Source organism: Ostrea edulis, chromosome 2 (assembly GCF_947568905.1).
Source record: "Ostrea edulis chromosome 2, xbOstEdul1.1, whole genome shotgun sequence".
Lineage (NCBI taxonomy): Eukaryota > Metazoa > Mollusca > Bivalvia > Ostreida > Ostreidae > Ostrea > Ostrea edulis.
In genome coordinates this window covers 46,658,971-46,677,145 of record NC_079165.1, presented here as the reverse complement: position 1 = coordinate 46,677,145, position 18,175 = coordinate 46,658,971, and the positions used below count along the sequence as shown (strand labels likewise).

General features: G+C 34.3%; 2 protein-coding genes across 4 annotated transcripts in view; both read right to left on the bottom strand.

Annotated features, from left to right (window-relative positions):
* Positions 1–397: 397 nt before the first annotated feature.
* LOC130051719 (uncharacterized) overlaps positions 398–18,175 on the bottom strand; it is a 28,351-nt gene continuing 10,573 nt past the window's right edge. For all 3 annotated transcript variants that reach the window (XM_056154233.1, XM_056154232.1, XM_056154231.1), the window contains exons 3-4: positions 3,182–3,380; positions 398–2,852 (exon numbers count right to left, since the gene is read on the bottom strand). In XM_056154233.1, the coding sequence (XP_056010208.1) occupies positions 2,088–2,852; positions 3,182–3,380 (964 nt within the window). In that variant the 3' untranslated portion in view covers positions 398–2,087. The remainder of the gene's footprint in view (positions 2,853–3,181; positions 3,381–18,175) is intronic.
* LOC130051720 (uncharacterized) lies at positions 9,576–15,359 on the bottom strand. Its single transcript, XM_056154234.1, has 3 exons — positions 14,766–15,359; positions 10,310–10,325; positions 9,576–9,768 (listed from the first exon to the last, which is right to left on the bottom strand). Exons 1-3 carry the CDS (start codon positions 15,224–15,226, stop codon positions 9,763–9,765), a joined length of 483 nt encoding a protein of 160 aa, XP_056010209.1. The 5' UTR covers positions 15,227–15,359; the 3' UTR covers positions 9,576–9,762.

The following is an 18,175-nucleotide window of genomic DNA, read 5'->3' as shown; positions in this document are numbered from 1 at the left end:
TAATATAGAACACGTGTTCTAGAACATATGATGAATTAATGTACTTTGTTTGGGACACTTTATAATCGGCAGATTATAACCATATCTTGTTATTTATGGAAAGTAGTGTATAGTACAGGACAATCACTAGAGGTTTTTTAAAAAACATCTGCATATTATATTTTGAACTGTGCAGAAATTAAATGTCATGGATTCAAAAGTCTCTATTCAGAGATTTTTTGAGCTATTGTCTTCTTATTAGATTTACAAAACCAATATGGAGTAAATACAGGAGTGGAGGGGATGTTTGTATATTTTATAAAAGCTTGACTCCTCTTGGCAATATGACCTTTGAAAAACTCAACTTTTACATGGGAAACATACAGGCATATTTTACATAAGGAGAATCACAAAAAGATACAGTTTGTCATTTATTTTGTGGAAAAAAAACTCAGATATATACACAATGTCAATACCATAACTACTTGATGTCGATGCAGTTTGAAATAAATACCAATCTTCCTAATGAAACTCTAAACAATAAAAGATCATTAAGAAGAAAGTTTATATGCAGTCCATTTCAGCCTTAACTAAATAAATAACAAGTGTTTGTATGAATTTGTTGTAATTAGGTGGAATATACAAAACAAATTATCATTTAATACAATAGTTTCTATATATAATAGTAGATATCCATGCCTTCCCCACCAGTTTCTTTGAAAAATGCCATTATTCTGAATAATGAGGGTTTGAGTTCAGACGGTATGGGCTGCATGCACGAGTCGACCATGATCAAATTAATTTTCTTATCACTGTGTTGCATGTAAATGGAAATAAATTTGGTTCATCATGCAGCCCATAATTTCTTTTGAAAAAATTGCCTGAAAAGTTGACAATATCGAGGAAATGTATAACAGCAGCAAATTGTGATATCAGTTTTGACAATAGAATCATCTGCGGTGAAAATAAATTTTTGTTTTTGTTTTGCAATATTTCAATATAGAAATGAATTACAGAGAAATCAAGAATGCTTTTCAAGAAAAAAATCAGACTGCAAATATCTGTGGTAGTACCAAATCCTGCAGTCCATAGTTTAAAATTGATTTAAAAGGTTAGAATAATTATTTCTTTTTTACTGATTACATGGGCTATCAGTATACATATATATTTTTACTCGGGTCAATGAGAAATTTTACTGTCCCACTAGAAAAAGTTGCAGTGCTCAAGAAAGTTTTGATCAAAATGTGGGAAATGTTTTGAGTTCTTCAAAAAATGAAACATTGCACAAACTTTGTCGATTTTACAAGCCCAAATGTGATAGAATATTCATAAGCATTTGAAAATAATTGGTCCAAAGGGCACAGGATCTTTCCAAAATACTGGCCCCCAAAAAATTATTGGCCTGACAGACCATCAGCCCTGAATTATAATGTAATAAATTTAAAATAATTTAATATAAAGTACCATATTTAGTATATGATGAAAGACAAAACTGAAAATGCTACATTGATATTAATTACAGTGCACAAAAGTACAATGTAAAGGACGGGTGCCTTTCACAAGGGAGATCACTACAGGTACATACACTGGCAATATTGATTGCCTTTTCTTCCCCTACACTAAAATTAGTGAGATGGCACTTTTAATATTAGGAAGTAACAACATCTAAGGAATTCAATGATTACAAAAGATGAATCAAATGTATCCTAACAATGTTTACCTTGAATTTTAATAACATGGATCAAATATTTATGAACATGTAACTTTTGAAATTCATATATATATATATATATATACATGTACATATATATATATATATCGTGCAAAGTGAAGCAAGATGTTTCCAAAAGTCATATTGTATTACATGTATTTCTATCACCATACAAGTTATGTATTGCCCAACATCTTTGTAGCAGCTGACAAGATCTAACTGATGTCACATCTAAAGTTATATGATATGAGAGTTTGAGACCAAGTTCACTAATTTTAAATCATTTCAAAACAACACAAAGAAAAAAGACTAATACAAAAACCACATGTATTTTTTGTGGAAGCCTTGATCTCCTCGTCAGAATAAATAAGACAGCTACAACAGGAAGAACACTGTATCATACATAGTTTGTTTGTCGCTTGGCTGTTTGACTGTATTTAATAAAAGGTTTAATATCCTCTGTGTAAGAAACGGGTCGAACACGACTGAAGCCCACCCTCTCCTTACTGATAGTGTCCATGTGTCTGACTGCTGATCGCAGTTGTTCCAGCGGAGGCAATAGCTGCTGACTGTACATGTCTGGACTATTGGTGGTTAGTCTCTGGTTACTGAGGGAGTACTGAGTTTGTGTGCGTAGTAAGGGGGACGTGTTAGTGGGGCTGGAATATTTCCCACCACTCACTTTAAACACTGGCTGTGCACTACTTTGCCTGTTTGCTACATTTAACCTATGAACTACAGATCCTTTGCAGATTTTCTCTTTTTTGTAAACTTTGTTAGTTTGAACTGGTTTTCTGTCGAAGCTTCGGTCACTTTTTGGCCGGACAGAGAGACTCCCTGTGTGTTCAGTCCCCTCAATAATGTCAAGATCATCATTCAAGCTGTCATTATAGGTATTAAGCACTGTTTTCTTGTCCAACAAAACCACCTGCTTGGTGTTGGGATGGTTGCTCTTCAAACTGCTGCTTGTTTTGCCTGTGTTTCTGGAAGCAGTTCGCATTGCATCACTGTCGGGTCTCTCCTGTTGTTGTGACATCAGCAAGCGATGGAGGTCACTCGATGATCGTGATTCGTATGGGTTGTTTGATTTCTCAGGAAAATCACGTAAACTGGAGATCTGAATTGGTTCAAAGTACACATTTCCATTGTACCCTTGCCATGCCTATAAAGAAAAAAACCTTTTCATACAGTCTGTCATTAGCTTGCTTTATCAGCATGTGTAAATCAACCCCTGTATATCAGCTCAGTTTTCAATTGAGGAAGGAACAAAAGATAAGATTTTGAGTTTTGTCTGTATAAAACAAGTTTAAATATCCCTCAAGAATACTGATAATTTCAAAAACCATTGAATAACTTTGAGAATCCAGATGCACAATGATATTTAAAGAGATGTTTAAATACATTCTCTGTTATAATGAATGTGAATACACATATATTGCTAAACAGCTAATTTTATACTTGGGGTCAATGCAATCAGAATGAAAATCACACCTTTAGTGGTGGCATCGGGGTTGGTCGCTCCTGTTTGATGTAGAAATACTGGGGGACCTGCACCCCAAAGGAAGGAGTCCTAGCTGTTCCATAAGGTGTCTCCATACCTGGGGCCGTGCTGGTGCAGCGTGCAGTGATCAAATGCATGGCTCTTCTGTACATCGCCTCACGAGACTCGGATGGAACACGAGAGGTGTTTCTGCAAAATTAACATTTTCATTCAAAATTTGATACACTAGTACTTTCTGTATTCCCATGATATCAAGTATTTCACTTCAAATGATATTCTTCTTCCACTAATCACTTTTTAATATGAGCAACATCCAGACTAAAGACAATGTTTCACCAACAATGCGCTAGCATGAAATTTAAAAATAAAAATTCACTCAGCAATCATTATATAAGTATCACCAAGTGATTCAATTTTTTTTAGGTGATTCAATAATGAAACTCATCCAAAAAAAAAAAAAAAAATAAGAAAAACCAAAATAGTCATAACATGGAGAAAAAATTATGGCTTTACATGGAATCAATTATACTCATTTCCTCTTCACACATGGCTATCTGAGGAAGGTGTATCATAATACTCGTCTTCATTTTCCACGCTTTTCACAGACCACATAAAACCCCTTGCGAATATTCAAAATCAGTCTTCAGGAAACACCATCTTGCCGATATTGCAGTTCCAAAATCAGAAATGTACTGTGTAAGTGAGAAAGCTTAATGCCTAATCTCAATCAAAAACTAAACATGGAAATCTGGTCAAAATCCAAATACAACACACTTGCAAGTGTAACATAATACAGCTTTTAAAACCTGAAGGTCTTAAAAGCTTTGGAACCCTGCACTGGTCCCTTGAAAGGCCTGTCCAAATTTTACTGCAAAAGATAGAATTGTTTAAAGGTGTATTCTGTAATTCCATTTGTGATTGGACCTAGCTACTACAAAAGTTTTGACATCTAAAATTGTTCCGATAACACCTTGATATAAAGATCAATATCAAGATATTGAAAAAATATTGGAGATCGAAGATCAACATCTGTGTTGCCATGACTCAATCATTCCATATATATATATTAAATTATATGTGTGTGTGTGTACACGTAAAAATCACCAAAGAAATCAGCAGAGGCTCTTTTTCTTGTAATGCTTGTAACACGCACTTCATTCCTTTTGGTAAAATTTAAAATTAAAAAAATTGGTAAAAAAGGTAAACATGTTCATGGATTTCAGATTATGGTACATTTAACACTACATGGTCAACCTGTATAGCCCAGAAGACAAGTGTACCTATACCATGATCATTAGATTTGGTAAAGTGATTTAAGGTCAAGATGTAAACTTAAAATTTTCTTAATTCTTAGTGGTTTAATGTATGAAACTTACAGGTTTCAAATACCAGAAAGGATATGATTAAAGACATGCTATGATTAACAGATAATCCTGCTGAACTCTTATAATGGCTATAGAGTAATTTAAGAATTAGGCAAAGCATGTATGAGCTTTGGAAGAAAGACAAATTTTACGCGAGATCTTCATCATGACAAGAAATTGCTTTCATCAGTGGTTGCATTATAAGCATTATACTTGAGCAAATGCAAAGGATGTTGAGACATCATCAAAGTAAAACCAATTATCTAAATTAACTCCAAAACATCTTACATTTTTAACATTTATTTGTCATAAAATCAACAACTACTGCAAATCTAACCCTGTCATTTAATACATCACTGGATGTAGTCAACCACTATCATACTCCCTCAAATTTTGGTGTCAAGGGATAGACTCAGGGGCACTGTATGAAATCATCCAACATCATATTTCTTAAATTCCTTAAGTTTCATTGTGGGGAGGGGAGAGACTAGAGGAGGGGGTGGAGTGGGGACAAGTAACCTAATTTAAAACCTCTGTAGTGGAGGTGCAGACTGCCTACCCCCTACCAGTAACGTGTGTATCTAGAATACCAAGTACCAGATAGGTTGTCAGGACAAAGTAATAAGCCCCACAAAAGCAGATTTATAGGGGATTACATTGACAAATACAGCACCTTTCACATTAGAAACCATTTTCGTCTGCAGTATTTACCCGATCTATCGCCCCGTAATTACATTTCATGACAATGTCTTTGCATATCACATCTTTGATGTTTCATTTTATTTCATACTTCAAAAAGAGATAAAATTGTTTTGATTTAGTACAAATCTCTTTTGAACTGGTGAAGTTAAAACAAATTTATAAATTGTCAAAGTCCCATCCATATGACCAACAATTGAGCTCTGAATATATCTGTAAATGTTCTGTGCAAAAAAAAAAAATTAATATGGCATAATTTCAGATAATTTCATTTAACAACATACATTAGATACTTAGTGGTGGTTGATAATTTAATCAGTTGTAATCATAAATGATAGATATTGAAAATTGTTGCATAATATGGATGGCTATAAAATTTTATTTGAGAAAAAGAAATGAATGAATAAGAAACTAGGCCCGACCTAACAATACTCCCTGCGGGACTCATCCACATTGGGGCATACTTGAAATGCTGTATAGCTGAAGACAGGAAAGATTCATAATTCACCCAAATGCATGTTTATTAATAATCATGGTACAATGAAGAGAGTGCAAATTTTCAAAAAAATTCATGCACAATAGTCTCTTAGAAAGTGTCTGGATAAAATCATGTCCACAGAGAGATGGACAGACAGGCAGGCAACTAGACAGAGGGATGTACAGACTGACAGACAGAGAGAGGGATGGACAGACAAGCAGCTAGGCAGAGGGATGGACAGACTGGCAGATGGACAGAGGGATGGACAGACTGGCAAATGGACAGAAGGATGGACAGACTCACAGACAGACAGACAGGCAGCCAGACAGATGGATGGACAGACAGGCAGCTAAGCAGAGGGATGGACAGACTGACAGATGGACAGAGGGATGGACAGACTGGCAAATGGACAGAAGGATGGACAGACTCACAGACAGACAGACAGGCAGCTAAGCAGAGGGATGGACAGACTGACAGATGGACAGAGGGATGGACAGACTGGCAAATGGACAGAAGGATGGACAGACTCACAGACAGACAGACAGGCAGCCAGACAGATGGATGGACAGACAGGCAGCTAAGCAGAGGGGTGGACAGACTGGCAGATGGACAGAGGGATGGACAGACTGACAGATGGACAGAGGGATGGACAGACTGGCAAATGGACAGAAGGATGGACAGACTCACAGACAGACAGACAGGCAGCTAAGCAGAGGGATGGACAGACTGACAGATGGACAGAGGGATGGACAGACTGGCAAATGGACAGAAGGATGGACAGACTCACAGACAGACAGACAGGCAGCCAGACAGATGGATGGACAGACAGGCAGTTAAGCAGAGGGATGGACAGACTGGCAGATGGACAGATGGATGGATGGACAGAATGAGAGACAGACAGAGGGATGGACAGACTGACAGCTAGGTAGAGGGATGGACAGACTGGCAAATGGACAGAGGGATGGACAGACTGGCAGCCACACAGATGGATGGACAGACTGGCAAATGAACATGCTAATTTCCAATATACCACCCTTAAACTTTGTGGGTGATACAAAAAAAAAAACCCAGAGTATTTAAAAAACTATTATGTTTAAACATTAATTTGAAATGTGGTAAAACTGAAACGCACCTTTTAGACCATCGATTCTCATGCAGAGACTTATACCAGCATCCTTTGTAAACAATTATAAGATCCGACATTCTGCACTAAACCTCCAGTATTACCCAATGAAACACTGATGGAAAACTTGGATGTTTCCAGATCACCTCATAATGAGTATTCAACTCCAATACACATTCAGATAATCCAAACCTCATTTGAAAAGGAATTAAAAGTCAGTGGAATACCAATCTGGTACAATATTTACATTTCATATAGAAAGGCAAACACACAGGACTGCTTATAACAATACCTACTTTTTATTTCTTCATTCTAGCAGGGTCTACCTTTGAATCATGAAATCATCTCAAACAATAACCTAGGAATAGTTAATTTCATTCTAAAAGCATGTCAGAGATAAGAAATATTGCATTAGATGACATTTTAAAGGGCTTATCAATGAAATTATACTTATTCATCCATTAATATTAACAAAACGATTAGGGTTTAATTTTTCATTTTGTGGAACAACTTAATTGCCAAACAGAATACCCAACACTGTTCCATGTTTGAAATACCGCATCAAACTGAAATATCAGCTTCAGTTAAGGATTTGAGTTTATCTCTTAATCCATGAGTGCATATTACCAAACAAAATTTGAATTCTCCTCAAATAAAGTAGAAAGTCACTAATTCTGTGTTTGTTATTACCTTTAATTCTATTGTTTTATGAATATTCTGATTTGATATTTTCCTATTATAAAATAAAAGTGAAAATAACAACATATCTTATGTTTGATCATCTCGGAAAATGACATGTAAATTCAATGAGACAAAAGTTCATCTATTTTCTCAAAGTCAATACATGAGGTACAAAACCTGCTTATATACAAAATAGAGTAGGTAAAACTTTTGTGAAAGTGCATAATATAATAATTTTATTATAATCCATTGAAACATTCATTAGATCTAGGTGGATGACGTAGAAGAATCACAGTGTCCAGACTGGCTAACTTCACAGTTAAGATAGCTGATCAAACAGTACTTAGAAATATTTAACCATTAATGGCATATAATTGCCTGGCAATTATGACATGTAGACGTGGAGGTATAAATAGCTGGGTGGAATAAAATATTGACTTTGAGAATTCATAAATGCACTGAGAAAATTCACACTCACACTGTTACCTGGATCGAAGGCAAATAAACACAATTAACAATTTGGTGTTTTATTACTCCATTACTCATAATGCAATTAACAATTAATTTCTTAAGCTGGATTTTAACATGACAAAAATAAATTTAAAAAGCACTCAGATTTTCCGGGGTTAATTGCACAATGTAAAACTCCTGTAGGACATGTTCCCATGCAGGTAAAGGTACATGCTTCTCAGATACCAGGTAACATAGATGGCCATTATCACTGTGTATTTTAAGTCCCTGTAGTTGTTTTGAACACTCTGAAACATTTTTCTGACACTTAAAATGAATGACAGATTCAAGTTAAAGTGACCAATGAGAATATTTATATGTACTGCATATTATAATTTTCCAACCACTGACCTCCAAACATCTGATAAGTAGTTGGTTTTTTTTTCGATTTTTAATTACAAAAAAAAAGGTAAATGAAATACAATTTATCCAACTCTAAACAAAAGAATATGATTCAATCAGTGAAAGTGTGGGCAATGTTGATATCACATGGAATGAAAGTTTTGATTTCGACTGTATTATACTAATATTTATTAACTTGCTTGAGAATATACTGAACTATTACAGAGACATTATCATTCAAGTGAAACATCTTTCCAATATAGAAAATCACAGTTAAATTAATTTGATACTAGGAATATTTCAAACTGAATACATGAGAGTGGAATTGATATAAGTCCACATGCACTTGTTTTCCAATAAGCATATGCTCTTGTTTGTTGAGCTTTTTACAAAAATAAATACAGTCCACTTCTTCCTCCTTCCTTACCTAAAACCCCTATCCATGCATTTCTTTTCTTTCTACCATTTTTTATGATTGCCTCCTCTTCCCTTCTCCCACCCATTCCCCTGCTTCTTTCTCCTTTTCTTCCCCTCCATTTACCCTGTCTGCCCTCACATGTCTGACATGTGACAAATAGATTAAAGTTCAACACAGAAAACATTTAAATCATGGATACGGATCTGGTAGTCTTGCAACTGCCCTTTAGTGGCTTTAAGAATTCAAAAATATACCCTGACAAAAGGCTTTGATCTATAGGTCATTTTAAAGATCAAAACAGGTTATATACATGTATTCATCTACTTAAACATCAAATCTAAACTTATAACAAGAGCATATTTTTCTTCTTTGAAAGTAATACTAATTTCTACGAGATATCTTGAAATTTTCAAATGTGTTGACATAAAAATAGAACTAGCCAAGAATTAAGCTTTGAGTGTTGTGTGTGCTAAAATGAGGTAAAAATCATAAAATAAATGCTCATGAAGTTTATGTAATACAGTTGAAGAACATCCTTATACAATTCATATTTCAAACTGAAGCTGCACCAGCCATGAACCTGCTGTTAAAGTTCCATCTTATTCAAATCATATTCAACACATGAACTTACAGAACACTGTTGATGTCATATATGGTACTGGGTGGGGTATCAAAGACAGGCTTCACTCCTCGATCATAAGCACTCATCGTGTTCGTAGAAAACATCTTTATGGCCAAAGCATAGTCCCTCTCGTGATCCATATTTACACGAGGCTGGGAGTTTTACACAGTTCTTTTACAACTGGCTAGATTAAATTCTCCAAATTGATTATTAGAACGTAATGTCGCTATTGCTGATTTTACAAATCTCCAAATTATACATAACTATAAAGTCAGTGCAAGTCTTTGGATATCAACAATATTGGTATTACTGGTTCCTATCTAGGAAATGTCCATTATTCCTACAATTTTAATTCCATGAACATAGTTTTGAATCAAGCAAATAATTCAATGACACCTTCCTTGAAATATTCAATCGTGCTCAATACAATGTACAAATAAACCCACGTGCGACTTGACCACAATGAAACTAAGAAACTGATAAGGAACTATTTCACGTTTCCAATATCATCTCCATGCAATTGGCAATTTGGTGTGCACCACAGCACTATATTTAACTTAACTTTAGTCTTGAAGATTAAGGAAAGTTGCTGTCATGGCATTTAAATTGAAATAATTTTAACTCAACTATCCTTCTTTTCCTACATATCAAAAAGCTGATTATCTTTTTTCTATTGTGTATTCTTATCCGAACCTACACATAACATAAAAGCAGTCCATTTCATGATCCCCGGACTAATTATTACTGTGAATAGTACAAACGTGGTGCATTGCCAGTTGATTTCCTACAATGAGCACTGCAACCTTATACAAGTTGATCCGTGGTAAAAGCTAGTGATTACAAGTGTAAAATCCTTTAATGCCCATGCAATTTTTACCTACCTTATACATCAAAATCCTAGAACAAAAGATTTCTTGTTTAAGGTTAAGAATGACCAATTCTTAAACATTTAGTCACATTTTCATAGTTAACTCTGAAAGAAATGATATACTTTAGTCCTCTGCAGCGTGTGCAAATGGTGTTTATCCCAAAAGAAGAATGCACTCTTAAATATAATGATCTGCTAGTATCTAAATCTGATATAGTCATATAATGAAATACATGTAGTCAGTTATAGGGAGGTGGCCTTAACCTATGGTGGATAAAAAATATATTATACAAGCATGTACGCACTGTCAAATCCTCTCGTCTTCACCTGATTATCTACCTTTACCCAAAGAAGAAGAAAAAAACCTGATACATGTATTACCTGACATGTTGAGCAAAACCAGCACTAAATTCCCTACCTCGCTGTCTTTTTGACTTGTACAATAAACCATGGGTACTGGAAGGAACAATCTAGCACCCTGAAGTTTTTATAACCACATGGTTAACATTCTCAGACACAAACACATTGTTCACAAGACCACAACCAAGTACACTTTTTTCTAAACGACATCTATGGATTTCTTTAACAAGTAAATATCCTTCCTCCTAAAATTTTCTGGTCTTCTACAAAACCTGTGATCAATTTGTTTTCTGAACCAGAGGAATTGTGTACACAGGAAGACTTAAATACACAAAGTGAAATGATCAATATTTGATCATTAAACAATTATATATTCATCAACTATAAGACACCAAAATGTGTTTAGTAATAAAATAATATAAAAATCATTATATTGAATATAGTTTGGTACCAGTAAAGCCTTATGAAAAAGTAGGACTTCGATTCAAAACTGACCAATTTTGAAAATGCTATTCAAAAGGTGATATTCTGGTATAAAGAAATCTGTTTGAAAAACACAAATACCTCCAGTAATGGCAAAACTACAGTGTTTGGTCTCACAAAACATTCATAGACATTAAAAATCATATGTATGAGGGTTGTTTGGAAATTATTGAGGTATTGCAATCTGTACTACAGATGTATGAAATTTCAATGTCTCTAGCAATAGTAAATCCATCACAATATTCATTTATGATTATGCATGTTGATTCACCCAGAGCACCCTGTAAACATTATCAGTCCCCCGAAGTACCCCAGTCACATCATCAGGTATAACAATACAGCAATACATCAATCATATTGATCACAAGTCTGCATGATACGCATATTATATCATCAGTACCATAGCATGATACACAGTTGTAAAGTCTGCATGATACGCATATTATATCATCAGTACAATAGCATGATACACAGTTGTAAAGTCTGTATGATACGCATATTATATCATCAGTACCATAGCATGATACACAGTTGTAAAGTCTGCATGATATCCATATTATGTCATCAGTACCACAGCATGATACAGTTGTAAAGTCTGCATGATATCCATATTATGTCATCAGTACGATATCATGATACAGTTGTAAAGTCTGTATGATACACATATTATATCATCAGTACCATAGCATGATACACAGTTGTAAAGTCTGTATGATACGCATATTATATCATCAGTACCATAGCATGATACACAGTTGTAAAGTCTGTATGATACACATATTATATCATCAGTACAATAGCATGATACACAATTGTAAAGTCTGTATGATACGCATATTATATCATCAGTACCATAGCATGATACACAGTTGTAAAGTCTGCATGATATCCATGTTATGTCATCAGTACAATATCATGATACAGTTGTAAAGTCTGCATGATACGCATATTATATCATCAGTACCATAGCATGATACACAGTTGTAAAGTCTGCATGATATCCATGTTATGTCATCAGTACAATAGCATGATACACAGTTGTAAAGTCTGCATGATACGCATATTATATCATCAGTACCACAGCATGATACAGTTGTAAAGTCTGTATGATATCCATGTTATGTCATCAGTAAGATATCATGATACAGTTGTAAAGTCTGCATGATACGCATATTATATCATCAGTACCATAGCATGATACACAGTTGCAAAGTCTGCATGATATCCATATTATATCATCAGTACCATATCATGATACAGTTGTAAAGTCTGTATGATATCCATATTATATCATGATACAGCTGTAAAAATATGTCTATAATTCATCTGGAATGATTCAGAGTGTGGCATGGTTTACTTGTTATACAGCCAATGAACATGTTAATACAGTTGTATGTATTCATATGATAGTAGATGTACTTCCACTACAAAATAAACAAAAGAAAACCAAGAAATTCTAAGTCATTAAAAGTCATGAAAAATGTATTATGATACACATCATATTGCATGTTCATATCATGATGCATATCATATGGTGAGGTAGCCCACATTACTCCTGGCCCAATATTATCAGGATGTCATTTGATGTTGTGTCAATTTGATATATCAATTTACATCTCCAATGTTTTTGCCTTTGATATCTTTACAAATTGTAATGATAGCCCATTTCCTCTTGAATGTGCTGAAGTTGTGAACATCTTGATAAATATATAGTTCATCTATTTTAATGGCTGGGAATTCCAACAGAAATGAAAGTAAAATGTAAATATAAAAAATAAATTTCATTTTTGAAAAGACATGAGGGTACGAACAACTCTACATTTTCAAATATTTACTGTAAAATTTAATTTCATCATATACAGTTATAGAATGGGTACAAGGCGAATTTATGGTACCCCGAGACAAGAAAGCTATTTCCTGAAGCAGCAAAGCCACCAAGGAAAATAGCTTTTTTTGTCGAGAGGGACCTTACAATGGCTGTTTCCTAAAATACTTATTCTATAACTGTTTTATTATACCGAAACAATTCTAAATGATAAACCTAGCTACAGTCATCTCTGCAGTTGATCTTATGAAATATGCTAAAACATTATGTCACATATTCAATCTGATTTTATCTTTGATCCGCTCTGATATTTTGATATTGCCAATACAAAGATCTGAAGACCTAATGGATGAACTATGCGCATTGATGAAAAAGTTTTACGCCCAATTCTTCCTATGATACCGCCATCAAGAAAAGAATTATAAGATTAATTTCTTAAATGGACTGTATCAATTTGTACACGCATATACTTGCACACAATTTTTCTTTCAATTTTATTTTGAATATGGTAAATGATCACAATTTGTCTTCTATATTTTACTCAAAATTAAGAGTCAACGTGCAAAATGAACTTTATGATCAAATACACATTAAAAAGCGGACTGAAAGGCCCCTCCATACAATAATGCTCTCTTTATTCTAAAATGAGATCCTGTATTTAAAATGAACTTAATCTTTTGTATGTTTAAACTTAGTCTATTCCCAGAGGAGGCATTTGCATTTTCTCCACAAAAGGCCATTTAAAGCACACAATAAAATTACTTTCAGTTCTACATTCAATGATATTGCAAAAAAAAGAGAAAAGAAAAAAAAGATGACCTATTACTAAACAAAAAGATCTATATACGAAAAGTATGGACTAGACTAGGTCTACGCATGTGTTTTGATGGAAATTTCTATTCATCTATCTCTTAAAACATTGCTAAAATGGCCGGTACTTCAAACAGATATTATTTATAGATGCAAAAAATCCACTTAAAGTCAATATTCTGACCAAACTGAAAGGAGTAATGTTCCCGTACACTAGATTTAGAGCAACAACCATACTTTTCATTGCTGTCCCATGGTTGGTCCTCATTTTCTTGTGCCTCTTTTGTAAACCCCAGTTCCTTCTCTTCTTCATCAGAGTTCTCCTCATAAAAGCCTTGTTCCTCTGATTCCTCAATCTTGTCCACTGCCAAGCTCCGGCAAAACATGCAGGACGGCTTCACAGATACATGCACAACCGACATTGTATCCTTTTTGTTTCAAATGCTCAATTCAAAATTCTCTTTCACTTCACATTCCTCGCTGACCAACGTAAGAAGAAAAAGAAATCCTCCTACACTGATCTTAGAATATGTACAAACACAAAAATAACTGGAAAACTGCTGCAACCACCATCAGAATATAAAATTATGTAATCCAGACATTTCCAAAAATATCAAACACACTGTAGGATAAGTAATTAACTTTCAGGTGCTATTCAGAATTAAGGACATGCAGTTATCCTCTAGGAGTAAGTAAGGCAAGATTATAATCTACATTGGTTTATTAAATTCTATTTTGTGATTGCCTGCACGGTGCTTTAATCACAGAATCTAAAACTAGAAGATGATTGGACATAGATGGCATTTAACAGCACTATAAATCTTCCTCTATCCTATTTTTAAGGGGTTATTAATTCCTAAATTGAATTTCTGTTTGCATATGTCATAATCACATGTTATCTCTTTAGAAAACATGAATACATTGACATCTGAAAGTTAAATCACAGCAGGAGAGAATGCCTATTCTATAACAAGGCTTAATTAACACTTACTGTGATGAACTTGTACCGATGGAAGAAATAGATGGAAGCTTAGAAATTGCGTGTTTGGTAAAGTTGACTCTTGTTGGCTCCGGATCGAACCTTGGCGGATTATTTCCAGGGTGTACATAGCTGGATGGACGGGAAACAGAAGGAAAGTCTGAATGACTATCACTATTTAGTCGTGCTGGCAAATTGTTAAGGAACTGATAACTCCCTGGTCTGCTGTTGGCATGGCTGGTGGCATGTGATGTCAAGCTATTTCTGTAACTGACTGGCATCGAAATATTGGTAGAAAATGACACATAACTTGCAGGTCTTGATGGGAATTCTGCATTACTCTCTCTGTATGTTTCATAATCCTTTTCAGATTCCACTTTCATGTAAGACCGATTTCTAATAGGAACATAGTCTTTGGATCGTGCCAAGGATGTTTCAAACCGAACCCTCATCTTATAAACACTTGAAGCCATTGGGTAAAACAGAAAAGAACTTATACCTGGGATATAATCAGATTTCCAGTTATTCTTCTCGAGTGTTTTAACGCACTGAATATATTTTCATGTGTCCCAGATCTGGAGTTGTACCTTTCCGAGGTACCATCAAATCAACTTCCAACAAAAGTTTGTTCCATTTGCCAAACAGAGCAACCAATTAAGTTAAACCAACAATAGCATGGAAGAAAAGAAACCAATTCAAAGGTTTCATAAAAAACTGTCCAAAAACAAAATAAAGAATGATAATTGTTATCTTCTTTTTAAAACCCACCAAGTTCATAATAAAAGTTAGTGGATAAAGTCAAACAGAAAGTTAGTGAAAGCAGATAAGAAATTTCATATTACTTTGTGTCAAAACCCTGAAATATTCCCTGCTGATATTAAAAGTCTAAAGCCGTTCAATATATATATGGAACCTGGAAATGAATTTTAAGTCTCATGGTCTTAAAATGTTATGTAAAATGACATCAAGATCTATTATACTGTTAATAATCCCGTCTTTAACATCATGGTACAACAAATTTTGATTAATTTGTCATGATTTTCATGACATTTGGCCATCATTGTGTCATATGATATATATATATACAATGAATTTTAGTGCATGTCTCTTAATTGTTCTAGCAAAAATGATTTAAAGAATTTAAAACATCTGAGTACAGCAAAATAAGGGAATCTGGAGCATGTTCTTGGTCCTTATTGACAAAACACACTGGTTTGTGGAATAAAAAGCCAAAGCATTTGTATGGAAATGCATGGCCTATCTGATTCTATTTCAGTTTGTAAAGGTCCATTTTACACAAAGCACAATTCCATTTTTTAAAAACTTAAGTCAAGTAATATGTACAAAATGCATCATCTTCTATAATCTGAATTAATTGCAAAAAACAACCCACCAGCTTTAACGCGAATTGTCTTACCTGGCTGGAGCACTTTTGACCATATTCCGAATTAAATCTCTGCGGTAATCCAATTTGTCTGCCATTTTTCAAACTAATTTAAATCTTTTTTACTTTCAAATTTAATCAGTTTCCTCTCTGATATATATATAAGTTGGCTAGTCACTTTCACATATCACTGCTCTGTCCTATTTACATACATAGTGTTCATAAAATGAAATCATATCAGCAAAATGACCATTTATCACTAAAATTCCAACACCATGTTGATTTGAGAAACTTTTCAGAGGATTGCATATTTGGGAAACCAGATTGACACAAAGTTTAACAACACTGACATAAACCAGCGGCTAATTCTGCATGTCTTTGTGTAATCATAATTTGTCATATCTCAAAACACATGAAGACAAATGATTTAACTACCTTAAATGCCCTAAAAATTTCACAGGTCTGCCAATTTCATTAACAGACTAATTTTGAAAATTCCCAACAATCATACAGGGGTGTACATTACTTTCAAACTGTCTGCATAAACCATCAATGGAGCCAGTGAAAATCAACAAAAAGAGAAAATGAATGATTTTTATCAATGTTTTATCCTTCTTAAATCCATCTTCAATGCAACCAAATACTGAATGAAACATATGGTCCCTTTAAAACAGTCGAATTAATGTTGATTTCATGTGAATTTCACTGATCTGTGTGGTGATTACTGCACTATACATCAATTTCTTCCCTTTACAAGAAAAAAACCCCCACTTTCACTTAAAAGCATAGAAAAAGTTAATTTCCTGTGTTAATTTCCATACTCTTTTCTGCTAAATCAAACGTAAGTCCAACAAATCTTTTCCATTAAAATCTATCTTCATAAAGTCTAAATCTATCAGTTGCTTCAGGACTGACTTCCTCAATTTAACATAACGTCTACGGTAACTTTAGGAGAAGCAGTATCAATGCTGTATTAGTTGGCATCATTCAAGTGTGAATGTTTTGTTTTTGTTCACAAATATATTAATTTGGAAGATATTCTTTTGACTCTGATTGCTATCAGCAAACATCAGCCTATCTGAAGTCAGCTGTGATTTAATTAAGATTGTGTTGTGCCAATCCATACAGCCGTAATTTCCTATTCAAAGAGTCAAAAGGGGTATAACTCTTATTTTACAATTCAAAACTCATGAGAAAAAGGTGTGTTCAGTAGATAGCTCTATATATATATATCCTTTCACTATTCCTACATTATGAATTGGTAAATTTGTGAATTGTACAGACTTACAAAACAGATAGACTTAAAAACAGTATGTTTCCAATCTTCAATTAAACAGAGGATGACTGATTCATGGACTTGACTTCAAATTTAACCTAGAGATTGTTTTTATGAAAAACAAATGTCTCCCCAGCTCCCTAGATTGGAAGTGCTCCAAATGAAACCTCCTCCCCTTAATGTACTACATGGTATGGAGGAGAAAACATGAGCAGGAACATGGACACTATGAACTACGATATGCCACATAGGAGAAGTGTTCACAAGCAATTTTACACCCTCCACCCATCAGATCCACTATAACTTTAAGGATAACAATTGGATCATCCTGTCCCTACAATATGCACATCTGCAAATGGCACTGAAGTATTGTACAAAATTTCAAGTCTATCTGATAAGTCATGTAGGAGGAGAAGCATTCACAAGCTATTCTAACATCCTCCACCCCTCTTGGATTGACTATAACTTTAAGGAATATAATTGGATCCTCCTGTTCCGACAATATGCACATCTACAAATGACAATGAGGCATTGTACAAAGTTTCAAATCTATCCAATAAGCCACATAAGAGAAGTGTTCACAAACTGTTTTACATCATCCACCCCTCTTAGATCAACTATAACTTTTAGGAAAATAATTGGATCCTCCTATCCCAACAATATGCACATATACAAATAGCAATTAAACATTGTACTAAGTTTCAAGTCTATCCGATAAGCCATATAGGAGGAGAAGCATTCACAAGATTTTGTGACAGACAG